This window comes from Triturus cristatus, chromosome 1_2 (genome assembly GCF_964204655.1).
Source record: "Triturus cristatus chromosome 1_2, aTriCri1.1, whole genome shotgun sequence".
Lineage (NCBI taxonomy): Eukaryota > Metazoa > Chordata > Amphibia > Caudata > Salamandridae > Triturus > Triturus cristatus.
Window position 1 is genome coordinate 729,549,203 of NC_140580.1, and position 14,605 is coordinate 729,563,807.

Consider the following 14,605-nt stretch of genomic DNA (forward strand, 5'->3'; position numbering starts at 1 on the left):
CGGAAATCTGCCAAGCCATGAGGGGCATCCGATTCTGCAGGACCAACGGATGAGGCCCTCCCTGGGGATCCTGAAGAATCTTCTGATCGGGAGGGTAGAAGGACTGGAGAATCCCAAGAAAGTTCCAGAAGAACTGGAAACCATACTTGCGACCTCCAATAAGGCGTGATCAACACTACCTTCGCTTGTTGCCGGCGAACCTACGCTGAGAGGCGCTTGATCATGGCAAACGATGGAAAGGCGTACCCTGTCTCCCGGGACCAGTCCTGAAGGAAGGCGTCCGTTGCCGCCGCCAGAGGATCTGATTTCCAACTGAAGAACCTGGGAAGGTGATGGTCCAGACGAGAGGCAAAGAGGTCCACTGCGAAGGGGCCCCAAAGGGCGTGGAGCCTCCGGAAGACTCTGGTATCCAATTGCCATAGGCTCACATCCGACCACTCTTGGGAGCATCAGTCCGCTACTACATTGGATGCTCCTGGAAGGTACTCCGCTGTCTCCGAGATGCTGTTCTGCAGGCAAAAAGACTACAATTTCTTGGCCATGCGCACTAGCACCTTGGCCTTCGTGCCACCCAGGTGGTTTATGTAGCAGACAGCGGACACGTTGTCCATTTTGAGAAGGACATGACAGCTGATCCTGTCCCTCGTCCAGCATTTGATGGTGAAGGAACCGGCTAGAAGCTCCAAGCAATTGATATGAAGGCGCTGTTCGTCTGCGGAACATTTTCCTCCAGTAAAGGAGTTCCTGCAACGCGCCCCCCAGCCCGACCTGCTGGCGTCCGACTCCATAACTATGTCCGGAGCCGAGCCGAAAATGGCCCTCCCGTTCCAGGCCTCCATGTGGTCCATCCTCCACTGCATTTCCGACCTCACCTCGTCTGTGAGGGGAATGAGCTCCGAGTACTGCAAACCCTTCCTGAGGTGAGTGGCCTTCAGCCGCCGAAGGGCTCTGTAATGCAGAGGCCTCGGGCAGATGGCCTGTATGGAAGAGGAAAGAAGGCCCACCACCCTGGCCACCTGCCAGAGAGAGGTGGTGGGTCGGGCCAGAGTGCGTCTGAGTTCTCGACGAATCTTGGAAACATATCTGGAGGGGAGAGTCTACATCTTATTGACCGAGTCTATAACGAACCCAGAAATGTTGTCTGCTGGGCCGGTACCAAGAGGGATTTCTTCCCGTTGATGGCAAAGCCTAGGCCCTGTAAAGGTGTACCGTTGTCCTGAGCTGCTCCATAAGCAAGGTTGGAGATTGAGCCAAGAGGATTATGTCATCGAGATATTTCAGGAGGCGGAAGCCTCGGGCTCTGAGGTACTTTACCACCGGCTTGAGCACCTTGGTGAAGCACCAAGGAGCTGCGGATAGACCGAAGGGCAGCGTGGTAAACTCGTAAACCTGCCCTTTCCACAGGAACTGAAGGAATCTGCGATGCGGGGGAGAAATCGGGTTGGAAAGATAAGCGTCCTTCAGATCGAGGCGCACCATCCAGTCGTTTGGACGCAGGAGGTCGCGCAGAAGGTGGATTTCCTCCATTTTTAAATGGCGGTACCCCAACCAGCTGTTGAACTCCTTCAGATTGATAACCGGGCGCTGACCCCCATCCGTTTTGTCCACTAAAAAGATGTTGCTTAAGAAACTGCTTGGGTGGAGGGAGGAGCACAGTATCGCCCCCTTGTGGAGGAGATCGTGAACCTCTTCGTCCACTAGAGCAGACTGGGCAGACGTGAATACCAGGGGCCGTGGCCGAGATTCTTGCTTCGGAGTTTCGTAGAACTCTATGTGAAATCTCTTGATGGTCTGAAGGACCCATGAATCTGAAGTAATGGCCTCCCAATTGTGAGCAAACAAAGCCAACCTGCCCCCCACCTGCAAATGGGGGTAAGGGGAGAGACTCACCTGATTGATTTTGGAACTGGCCTCTGCCTCCTCCCCTGGCGCCTCTGCGAGACTGGAAGAATTCCTGCTTGGGCTGGTCACCTGCCTTCTCGAATCCTTTGTTAGGGGCTTGAGTGTAGAAGCGGCCGGTCGAGCGCCCCCGGCCACGACCGACCCCGACAAAAACCTTTGGGTGGGACACTCTCTTAATGGAGGCCTGCGCCTTATCAAGGGTGGTGAAGTTGTAAACAAATTTTGTGAGCTCTTTCACAAAAGGCTCATCGAAAAGTCCCCCGTCTGCAACTGCTCCTGCCTCCGAAGAGGCCAAGTCCGCTAGTTTTGGGTCCACTTTAAGTAACAAGGAGCATTGTTGCTCTGCTACGAGAGCGCAGTTTGCATTTCCCAGGAAGACGATAGCTCGCTGGGCCCAGCCTGAGACCGACTCCGTGGAAAGCGCGGTACCACAGGCCTTCGCCTCTTCCGCAAGGTCTAGTATCTTAGTGAGAGGGCCGCAGGCATCCAGGAGCTTGTCCTGGCAAGCTTTCCAGGACCTATCAATCCCCTTCTTGGGGTCTCGAATATACTTTTGAAGAAAGGTGGCCATTCTGGCATCTATCTCGGGGGTGACAGCTACCTTGCCCGGTGAGACAGGCCGAGGGCACTCCGCCCGCAAGCAGGCCCCAACTTCCTTCTCTAGGGGCTTCCTCATCCGGCTGGTGACCAATTGCGTCACCTTTTTGCTCGGCGTCCACATTGATGAACGGGAATGGACCAGATCTTCTGGGACGAACCAGATCTTCTGGGACGAGCATTTCCATAGGGACCTCTGCCACATTCTGGGTTGGGAACCAGGACCTGGAATGGCCCGGCTTATCAAGGGGAATCATCGCCCGCATCATCTTCGCCTTCAGGAGATAAAGGAATTCCCTCATCTAAGGGGTCTACCTGGGATATAGGAGGACGTGTCAAGAAGGCCTTTTTTAAGGCTCTCAAAAGTCCCCACATCCATGGCCACCTCTGCTTTCCGCTTGGGGCATGGGGGTTGACGCTCCCCCGAGGCATAAGCGCAGGCGACCTTCATAATGTGCCTCTCAAAGGGTCCCATAGCTTCAGCGAGGGCGTGGTTGATGGAAGCGTCCACCACGTCGCAAAAATCGTCATCCACAGGAAGAACCTGAAAGGTCTCTTCCTCTATAAATTCCCCTTCCATAGTGAAAAGGATGGTCATTTCAGAATAGACTGTCAAGTCACAACTTTTTGCGAACCTGAAGGTTCTCACACTTTTTGCAGGACTAACTCTGTAATTTATTTGGGCTTGCTAAGCATGGGATTATGGGTAACCAACCCTGGGGCCTATACCCACTGAGTAAGGGGGGCACTCACTGCCAATGGTGACAAGCAGTAAGTAAAAGCCTGGGCCGGCCCCTGACGGTAATGACAGCCTTATAAGCAATGATTGGCTCACTACCGACCCACACGCGGGCGTCAGGTTGCAGAATACACAGACCCGGAGTCGGGTGTCAAGGCTTCAGGCTTGCGGGCTTCTTGCCTGGCGGGGACGCACTGACAGGAACTTCAGGAAAAGTGTTCCCGCCCCAGCAAACGAGGTGAGGAAAAACGCACCGCACTAGCGCCCTCTGGATGCCGCATGCATCACCGTGAGCCCGCACTGAGAACCGCGAAAGGAGCGATGAGGAACGCTCCCACGGTCACAAAAATGCATTTAAAGGATAACCTGAAATGGAATCACCGCAGCGCTCGCGCTACAACAGTGGAGAAAATCAATTCTCACAAAGGCACAAAATCAAAGCAAAACGCCAAAGGAAACAGTGAAACCATAGAGAGTAATGGAAAGCGACTTATCTGCTGGTGAGCAGGAAAAGAAAGAGGAGATATCCCCGCAATCCCCGGACTCTCAGGATATGCGTGGATGTCGGACTGTCCTTTCCCTATGGTTCTTGGGAAAGAGAGTTTTTTCTGTAAAGGTTAAATCTGCTGGTGTTGTAAAATAAAGAAAGCAGAGCATAATCCTCGCCTCCGGTCCTGCCATAGAATTCAGAAAGGATGACTGGCTTTTTATTGGATATATAGGCAATACAAATGGGAAAGCTGTAGAAGAGAGTCCTATTTAGGTGGATAATTTTGTGCTTCAAGATGTGTTACGCTGTGGCCCATGAAGATCCTCCGGAGGGTATCCGGGCTCATCCCGCAAGGGCCAAGTCCTCTGCCTCGCATTGACCAGAAGAGTTCCTGTTGCTGATCTTTTCAGGGCGGCAACATGGGCATTCATCAATATATTTACAAAGCTCTACTGCTTGGACTCTGACATGCGAAGGGATGGGCGTTTTGCTCATTCTGTTCTCCAAGACTTCCTGGTATAGCCATCCCTTCAAGACCCACCTCCAAATATGTACTGCTTGGAAATATTTTCAGATGGTGAGGAATCTGCAGGTAGAATGATCCATCAGAATAAAACGTTATTAACCTTTGGTATCGATCTTTCTACCTGCAGATTAATCACCAATCCCGCCCACCTCCCTGTCTTGAAGGATGAGCATAAGCCATTCCATGAGGTCTCGGTGCTATTGTTCATGCGTAGTGCGGCCTTCCAGGCCACAGTTGGAATTTATTACAATAAATCTGCCAGGTATCTGACGAATCCAGTTTTGATGGGTGTAGAGATCACATATTGAAATTGCTACAGAACTTGCAACCATACTGTGTTATCAAGAAAGCCGTAGCTGTCCCTCTTAAGTGCATTTTCAAGTCATAGGGGAGTATGCGCACATTTCAGTGGAAAGGATGCCTTCGAAGACAGAGTGTGCATGATCACACTACAATTCTGAAAGACAAAAATTATTGGGATTTAAAAATCATTTTGAAACAACGTCTCATGCTTATATTAGAGTAACCTTGGAGCAGGAGCGTCGTTAATCCCCAAAGACCTCGCCCCTAGCCGCTACAGCAGATGTGGGGTTCTTTATGGACCTCTTCTGTCAGAATCTCGTAGACAGAAGCTCATAATTAACGCTTTAATGGAGTACAGCGTCAATAGAATAGCGAGCAGGAGCAAGGCAGAATGGAAGATGGGTAAATAGACTGGGGAAATATGGAAGGAATATTGAATAGAAGGAACAGTGAAAGGAAAGATGGTTGATCAGTGGGTGGATAAATTAGTGGGTAGATGGATGAGTGGGTGAAAGGATGAGTGACTGGATAAGTGGATTGGTAGGTAAAAGGACGGCATGGTAAAGGGATGGATGGATGAGTGAGTGAATGGATAAGTGGATGGACAGGAGAAAGGATGAGTGAGTGAATGGGTAGGTGGATGACAGGTGAAAGGATGGTAAAGTAAAGGAATAGATAGGATAGACAGGTGAAAAAATGGCAGAGTAAAGGGATGGATAGGTGGACAGACAGATCAAGGGAAGGATGGATCAGGATGAAATGGCGATTGAATGGATGGCAGTGTGGATGGACGAGTGAATTATTATCTGGATGGGTGGACGCAGGGCTTTTAGTGTTCCCGCTCTCGACAGTTTTTTAAAGTGGGCCTCGAAACGGGTCTCTATCGAGTTCTGTTTGGTGCCCTTGCACAGGCGGTCCGTTTTTTTTCGGACTGCAGTGACAGCAGGCCATCAATGTGCGCGTGCTTACACTGCTCAGGTGAGCGTTGTAAGGGAATAGAAATCCTTTAAAGAGAGTAATTTTCTCTCTGAATTTCCCTTCTCTTTTTGAAACTCAGGAGCAGCAACATTGTCGTGGTGTCACCAGGGCTTTAAGTAGAAGCTTTTTCATGATTATATACAAGCGGTAGTTGCTGCGTATGAATCTCATGCAACTAACAACCATTGACAAAGCCAACAGTACTGATTTGTTGTAGGTATGATGTTCTGGAGGAGCGTGCTACTCACCGAAAAAGCGCTTTGACGCTTCGTCAGGGGTGGTAAGCGCTATATAAATGTATTTACAATACAATACTTGTAGTCTCATATATCTGAATGCAATGACAGAAACAGCAAAATACAAGTCGGGCGGCACCCTATGCTAAGCACAGATTTCTAGATTACATGTTTTTACGACATAACAATGACATGGCCACACCCCTTTGAGAGACACATCCCCCCCCCCCCCCCCCCCCAGTTTTTTCATCCCACTTAAAGCCCTGGGTGTGCGTATGTATAATGGGTGGATGGCAGGGTGGATCAATGGCAGAGTGGATGGATGTGTGGTAGACTGAATGGATAGATGAATGGATGGCAGAGTGGATGGATGGATGCAGACTGAATAGATGGAAGGTTGGTTGGCAGAGTGGATGGATGGATGGGTGAAAGGATGGCAGAGTGGATGTATGGATGGCATAGTGGATGCAAGAGTGGAAGGGTGGATGGATTGCCTAATAGATGGATGGATGGGAGAATGGATTGATGACTGGCAGAGTGGATGGATAGGTGGCATAGTGGATGCAAGAGTGGAAGGGTGGATAGATGGCAGAGTAGATGGATGGATGGCAGAACGGATTGATGGTTGTCAGAGTGGATGGATGGTGTAGTGGATGCAAGAGTGGAAGGGTGGATGCTTGTCAGAGTGGATAGATGGCAGAATGGATGAACGGATGGCTGGATGGATGGCAGAGTGGATAATTGGATGGATGGCAGAGTGGATGGATGGATGCATGGCAGAAAGGATGAATTGACCAATGGATTGCAGAGTGGATGGATGGAATGGGGAAATATTGAATGGTGGATGAAACAATTTATGGATGACAGAAAGTAAAAAGGAAACTGGATATCAGCGGGTGGATGGGCGGGTGAAAGGATTAATGTGTAGATGCTTGGATGAAAGAGACAAGGCATCTCTTCTAGGGATGTTTGAGTTCACTTGTTTTGTGCCATCGGAGCTTTAGTTTAAAGTGGGAGGTATTTTAATTATCTGGATACTCCCTTTCATTAGATTATTATAAAGCACCTTGACTAAAATGCTGAATGAACTTGTGCTCTCTTTAATCCTAGAGAAAAATTAAATATACTGTCTTGATCAGTGAATGGAATTAAGTAGATTTCGATACAACCAACAGCATTCTTACCAAACACAGCTACCTTTCATTGATCATAAAGAAACATGTGCTATATGACACATGATGAAATGGTCAAAATGGATTACACAGTGGTTAACACAATATAGTTGTGCTCCCACTTTAGTAGATCATTCACGATTTTCCAGAAATATGATGGTCTCCTCCTGCTACTCCTTAGATGCCCAGATTTTTAACTGAAGTAGGAGAAATGAAAGCAGTGCAGGAAAGTTAATACATTCCGCTATTTCCTATTTGTCGGAACATTGCTTATGAATGCTCATTTGTAAAGAAGAATTGAAGAAGATTAGTTCCTATTTACATCTGTAACAATGATGTAAGTGTTTTGGGTACAATTTGTAAAAAAAAAAATCATTTAACAAATCAAGATAAGAAAAGCACTTTGACATAGAATAACAGAATTATACTAAAACTTGATATTCTTATTCATAATCTAATGTGACACTCCTAGTGTTAGACCAAGTAATGTTTCATTTAATTTTCTTTCGTTTTTAGGGAAATAAGTCATGCTGTACCAGACATGTCCATTCATGGAAGTCTATCATCAGTGCACTGTTCTTTGGATTTAAGTAAATACAAGCTCATCCGTGGACTGCTGGAGAACAATTTGGGAGAAGCAAATGAGGATTTCATGAGACCGTATGACTTGCAAGACCCCAGAATTCATGTGAGAAAACCCTTAGTTACATTCCAATATTTAAACGTCTTAACGACTTGTTGACTTGAATTTGAACCCTTTTGGCCAATTTAAGTTGAACATTGTTGGGTTTCATACATTCCTCTATAAATGATGAATGCATCGTGTAAACAGACTTGGATGAAATATTTGCTTACATGTGTACCAGCAGTGTACCTCAAGAGATTATTTTTTTGATAACCAATTTTATTGATTTTTTGAAAAACAAAAGTAACAACACAGCACTGATATGCATTTCCAATTTTATACATTGATGGACCGTTATCACCAGCTGGGCACAGATATAAGAAGTTACCCATACCCATCTACAGTTCGGAAGGGAAAATCTCTTTATTCCACCTCAAGAGAATTTAAATAGTAAATCACGGGATGTAACACTAATCGTCTTTTGAATGCCACTGAATACCACTTCAGAGCACAAGATATCTCGAGTTTAGAGCAGATCACCATGTGATCACTAAGCACATTTTCCAAAATTTCCATATTGAAAAGCTTACTGAAAACATCTGCTGAAACAATTAGGCAATCGATAATAGACCCACAAGTAGGCACCTTATGTGTACTTTTTGCTGGTATATCATTTCCTAATCTCCCATTAGCAATCAATAGGTCTAAGTTTCTCAGGCCTTCAAGTAAAATCGCGCCTCTTTTATCAGTCCGACTATTATTCAGAAACTGAGCAGGGGGGCTGTTTGGGGCTTCATCATTTGAGGCATTAGCAAATAACCTTATACTGTGGGTAGAGACTTTGGCGTTCAGATCACCAACCAGCATTAAATGCCTACAATCTTCTCTTTCCATAATAGTGGAGATAAAAACAAACAGGTCTTTCACCTCAGATCACCATTTAAAAAAATGTTTTTTGTTAATTGTTTTGGTTTATGTTTTTTTTTTTCATAACGCTTGTCCTACAGCACCCATAATTCTAAGCACTAACAAGAGCAAGCTTTCTAAATGCTGTCACACAAGATCATTAGATTGAATGAAAGCTGATTTTGCGATTGTTCTTCAGCTTGTATTTTAATTCACCAAGAATGAACTAAATGTATCCAAGTGCCTGGAGCAGCTACATTTATGAAGGGCCTGCCTAGTAAATTTCTATCGGATTTCTTTTTGATTTCTCCATGAAATCCTAATTTGCCACTAACATTAGAACACCAATCTAACTTTTTTGATTCAGCTGCCCTATAGTCTCCACTGGGTTCGGGCGCGAAGGAGGTTTGGCTTGCTCCCCCTCAGATGAGATCAATTGTCCAGTCTCTGTCAGTGGAGGGAAGCCCAGCAATTCAGCAGCCTGGCATTAGGGGTGATGGAGGGAAAAAAGTTGTGTCATGGAATGTGGCCGGACTGGGCGCCAAACTACAGAATCTAGACTGGCTAGTCCTTATTAGTATGGGTAAAGAGCGGTATACAATTTAAGGCACTATGCTTAGCCTTTAAGGCCTTGCATGGTATAGGTCCAGAGTATCTTCAGCAGAGACTGCGCTGGTACATCCCAGGCAGACTACTGCGGTCTAAAGACGCCAGCCTGGCTAGGGTGCCTCGTATAAAGAAAGCCCGTTGGGGGGGGGCAAAAGTTTTATCCATGGCACAGCGAAGGCTTGGAATGAATTGCCTCGATATCTGAGAACTATCACAGAGCTCCTACCTTTTCGGAAGGCATTAAAGACCTGGCTCTTTTCCAAAGAGTAGGCCGCCTCCTTTCTACTTTTTTACCTTTTTACCTTGCCAATTCTTAGAGAATCAAGAAGCGCCAGGACACCCCCGGGTATTTGTTGCGCTCTACAAATGACATTAACATTAACATTGAGTTCGCCTCATTATCGGATCATTTTTATGAAGATTAATCATGGACACTTATTATTGGTTATTTTTTATAATAACTTTTTTGATAATAATAACTCTGCTATTACAAAGCTTTTACAGGAGGATGTAGAGTAAAGTCTGGGTAATTTCCGGGGTAGCTGTGGTGCAGTTATGTGGTTGGGGGACGTTAACACTAAACTTTGCGTAGCACCTCCAAAATCCTGTGGTTTGACAGGCACTAACAGGGAGACCATCACACATTCCTGCCATAACTCAATGGAAAATGATCTTAACTTGCTTTTAATTTGGTATAATTAGATTTTTGCCTTTGACTCCACCAGTAATGGACTAGTTGACACACCTAGTTTTGGGGGGCATGGTAATTTTAGAATAATTGATTTAATAATACTTTCGCATAAGTTGCGAGCCTGGTTAGGAGTCTATGATGTATAGGACTCTCCCCATGAGTGACCCTAGGTTGATCTCGGTTAAAATCAAGGATGCATTATTGCGGAAACAGCATGACTATGAGCCAACCTGGCTACAACCCTTACCAATTGATTTTGCTTCCAATAAGGGGGTTATTTTGAACAGGGGGAAGGTGGACAAGGACTCCTTTTTGCAAAATGTAATTTGTGATCCCTACAGTGATGTCATGTTCTGTTTGATGGAGAGTAAGGGGTGGGGGACTTGAGTTATTAACCAGCTCTGATAAAATATCTGGAATGAGACAGGCAATGCTCACTACAAAGCCAAACACCCACCATAGAAAACAAGCAAGGTGCTTTGATACCTGATCTGCTAAAGCTCACAACATATTACTGTTGGCACTAAAGGTATAGCTAAGAGACTTGGAAATGGTGCGTTCTTGTAGAAGGGGGTACAAAGCTGCTTTACATGCTCGTAAAATGACGATTAAAGAGGAAACCTACCATGATATAGTAAAGGCCAGTGAAGCTAGAGACCGTAAACTGTTCTGGTAAACTTTAAAAAGAAACTACCTTGATAAATGTCAGGAACCTGGTCTCGTTACAGTAATTCCCCAGAGATATGGACCAGCCACTTTTCACAGCTATATGCGGATCCTACCATATCAGAGGAACATATACCATACAGGCGCCAGACAGGAACGTCTCCAGTCTTAGCAGCCTCAGTTCATCCTCTCTGTAGCCTACACATTGAAGTATCTGATGTGGTAGAGGCTATTAAGAGTTGTCTGGCCTGTAAAGCACTGGGCCTGACTGAATCCCAGCAGACCTCTCTAGAGCAAATTTACATTTGTGGGCCCCTCTTTTGATTAATGTCCTTAGGGCTGTCCTGCATGCGGGCCCTCCTAAGGCAAGGTCAAATGTAACAATAGTACCAATCTTTAAAAAGGGGTCCCAGGGAGACCCAAAGTGTTATAGACCTATTTTATTAATAAGCTCGACCGCTAAGATAATGGGTTGGATCCTCCTGAAATGACTCCAGGCCTGGGCTAACTATAATAATGTCCTTTCGGATCTCCAGTTCAGGTTTTGCGCAGGCTTGGAGACTATAGAACAATGCCTAAATATGTATTTGTTAATAAGTAGGTACATAGTGACCAAGGAGCTCAAAATTGACTAAATTTACATGGATTTGAGCTCGGCATTCAACAGTAGGTCGAAGCTCTGGGCAATAATGGCTGAGCTGGGGGGCGGTTGAGCCCAGTATTATAGTTGTTTTGAGGCAACTCCACATGGAGGTTACGACCAGCGTAAGATATGGCCCAGGCGAAGAAACTACTGAAAAGCTTTAGACTGGAGAACGGTGTGCACCAGGGGTGGGTATTGGCCCCCTTTCCTTTTCCCTGGATGTCAATGACTTAGAGAAGTACCTACTGAAATACAAAACTGATTGTGCCCCATGGTAGGCAAGCGTAGCGTTCCGACACTGGTTTACACCAATGATACTGTCCTGATGGCGACGACCGCCAATGGACTGCAGCAACTACTAGACTGATTCTGTAATTTTATGTCTAGTCTGGACTTGTTGGTCAGTGAATCCAAAACACGTCATGGCATTTGGATGGGTGACTGGAATAGTAGGACATTCTGTATAGATGGGATTAATATCAGTAGGGTTCCCTCATATCCTTCCCTCTGAAAGGTTTTCAATGACAGGCTTACCTGGCACACTCTGAAGGTGGTCAGGGCAGCTGCCCTGGCCAGGAGTACAGAAGCGGTCCTAGACTTTGCGACTAGATTAAGCAGTAAACCAGTTAAATAGCTCATAGAAATCTACAAAGCCAAGTGTTGTTCAGGTGCAATATATGGGGTCGGTGTTTGGGGTCTCTGTGACTAACCAGAGTTAGAGAAGGTAGATAACAGATTTATTAAAATGCTACTTGCTGTACCAAAGCCCACCAGTAACTTAATTTGTCATTTGGAGATAGGACTGGGGTATATAAGTGACCTTGTGAACTTTCAGCCCCTACCTCTATGGGTGAGAATATGGACAAAGGACGGAGACCACATTAAACTATTTAACTGTGGCCGACTGTCTAAAATGTGATATACGCTCCAAAATACCCTGGTTGTTAACATATCCAAGACCTGTAATTGGCTGGACCTAAACAAGCTGTTCCAGAGCCCCACCACCCTTAGGGCCGGCTTTCATAAATCTCTGAAGAAACATTTCTTAGCAAAATGCACAGACAAAAGGATGAGAGAAATTTTGAGATTATCTACAGTTGCTGCTTATGTTTATATCAACACTTGTCTTGGCCCTGAGCCATATCATTTATGGGCAATCAGTTTGAACCATAGGTTTCTGCTCATAAGACTACGTCTGAACACTGTTCACTTTCTCGCCGCTTACCCGAGCCAAGGTACATTTTCTGCTAAACTCCTTGTGACAGACTGTCTGCACAGAGCACATTGCACATTATTCTCTTCTGCAAATTTTATTCTACAATGAAGTCTGCCTATGTTTGACCACTCTTGAGGTAGGCAAATTTAAGGCAGTGTACGGTTGCCATTGAGTTTCTGCAGAAGTTGTCTACTGTCAGACTATGTTTTCATACAGCTGGCGATGTGTCTACGCTCGACGTGCCCCATTATATTGTGCACTTTTGTTCGTGACCTATTTTAATATGATTTTTTATAAATGAGTGTGTCAATATTGTGTGTTGATTTTATATACTGATCTTCAAAACAATGATTAATAAGGGGCCCTTAAACCTAGGTTAAAGGGGAAAGAGTCCTTTTTAGCTTTGCACTTTGTTATTATATTGTTTTATCATTGACTATGTACATAAGGTACCTCATCACACTCTGTAACATAACAGATCCATTGAAGATTTTGTTGGAGGATGAGGTTGTGTAACCAGCATGTACTGTTGTCCTATTATAATGGCTTTGTTATCTTTTCTTCTTTCCATAATCAGTATTTTAAGGATCTGTCAATTTTTATAAATATATTGTATTTAAAAAATATATTTTATTGAATTTTTGTTTACAACAAACATACAGTGCATGTTGGCAAGTCTGTAAGGGATTCATTAACAGTCATGAAGTAAAGACATAGGTGGTCCGTTGAGATATAAAATGCACATGTCGAAATATTCGTATGTTCGAATATATTCCAAGACATCAAGAAATAAAAACAAGGCATTGAATCCTATCTCACACAGTAACGTATTAATACCCACCTGGTTGTCACAAAACAACAAGGAAAATATTTCTATTACACTTCAATCACTCATTTCTGACCTATCCTCCGTGGGTTGGTCTCCATCTTCTTGGAACATACCCAATAGATGGACCCATTGCAGTATAGCTTCAGACGCACCCTCATACCCCTCAGTACTGCCATGAGAAAGGCCAACTCCACTGTATCAAATGCCTTTTCGAGAACCAGTGAATTTAGAGCCATCTTCTCCTCCCCATCTAGGGCAGCATGGAGCGCGTGAATCAATCTACAAAGGTTGTGCATAGTACTGCACGCTTGCATGAAACCACATTGGTCCGCATGAATCAGATCCCGAATAAACTCACCCAATCGTTTCGCCAGTATCTTGCACAAGACTTTTAAATCAGTGTTGAGCATAGTTTGGGGTCTGTATGCAGGTGGATCCACGGGAACCCCTCCAGGCTTCAACATTAAATACAATGCCCCCTCTCTCATAGTCTGTTGCAATCGCCCTTTATTTCTTGCCTCCCGATAAATCTTGAACAATTTCTCCCTAAGGACTGGTAAATAGACCCAATCGAATTCCACCAGGAATCCATCACCACCGGGGGCTTTAGATTTGCATAAGGCCTTAATGGCCGCACCACCACCTCCACACAGATTTCCTCTTCCAACTCTAACATGGCCACCCACTGTAACTTTGGGAGTTCCACCCAAGCCAGGAAATTCTCCGTTTGGCCCTCAATATCCGGCGGGCCAGCCCTATAAACTTTCTTGAAGTGGTCCAGTAGTGTCGTCAGCATATCTCTTATCCGGGTGTGTAAGTGACCCTGCGCATCCCGTATAGAGACAATGGGAGGTATCTCTGCCTCTCTCTTAAGAATTCATGCCAGGAGTTTACCCGATTTGTCATGCTCTCTGTACAGCAGCTGTCTGTAGCTCTTTAGACTCGCTTTGTCCAAATTGTCCCAGAGGGAGTGCACCACCCTATGAGCCACCAACTCAGCCACGCACTCCTCAGCCATGAGGACCTCCTGTTTTTGAAGGTTTGCCAATTGGTCCTCTTTTGTTTCTTTAAGTTCGCTAGAGATCTTCTATGCACTCCTCAGACAGTGCTAATACATTTCCTCCTTACGACAGCCTTAAAGTCTCCCTCTCAATGGCCCTGGTGTCCATCGTCCCCCAATTGTTAGCAGTGTAAGCATCTATGACAGCCCGCAAGTCCTCCCTACACGTGGGATCCTCTAGCAAGTCAGAGGGCACCGACCTCCCACGCCAGTCCAGCATTAGTAGGGTCGGGCATGGTCAGACAGAAACCGGACCATATGTGTCACAGTGCTGATCCGAGAGTGATCCAAACCACCCACCAAGAAGCAGTCCAGTTGGCTATAAGTATCATGGGTCAGGGAATGACGTGTACTCCTGACCCTCCAGGTACAAGAGGCACCACCCATCCATCAGCCCCAAATTCTGCACCGCCCTTT

General features: G+C 45.6%; 1 protein-coding gene across 2 annotated transcripts in view; it reads left to right on the plus strand.

The window, feature by feature from the left end:
- VPS13D (vacuolar protein sorting 13 homolog D) overlaps positions 1-14,605 on the plus strand; it is a 2,738,381-nt gene that overhangs the window by 828,017 nt on the left and 1,895,759 nt on the right. For both annotated transcript variants that reach the window (XM_085608633.1, XM_085608634.1), the window contains exon 28: positions 7,460-7,631. In XM_085608633.1, the coding sequence (XP_085464759.1) occupies positions 7,460-7,631 (172 nt within the window). The remainder of the gene's footprint in view (positions 1-7,459; positions 7,632-14,605) is intronic.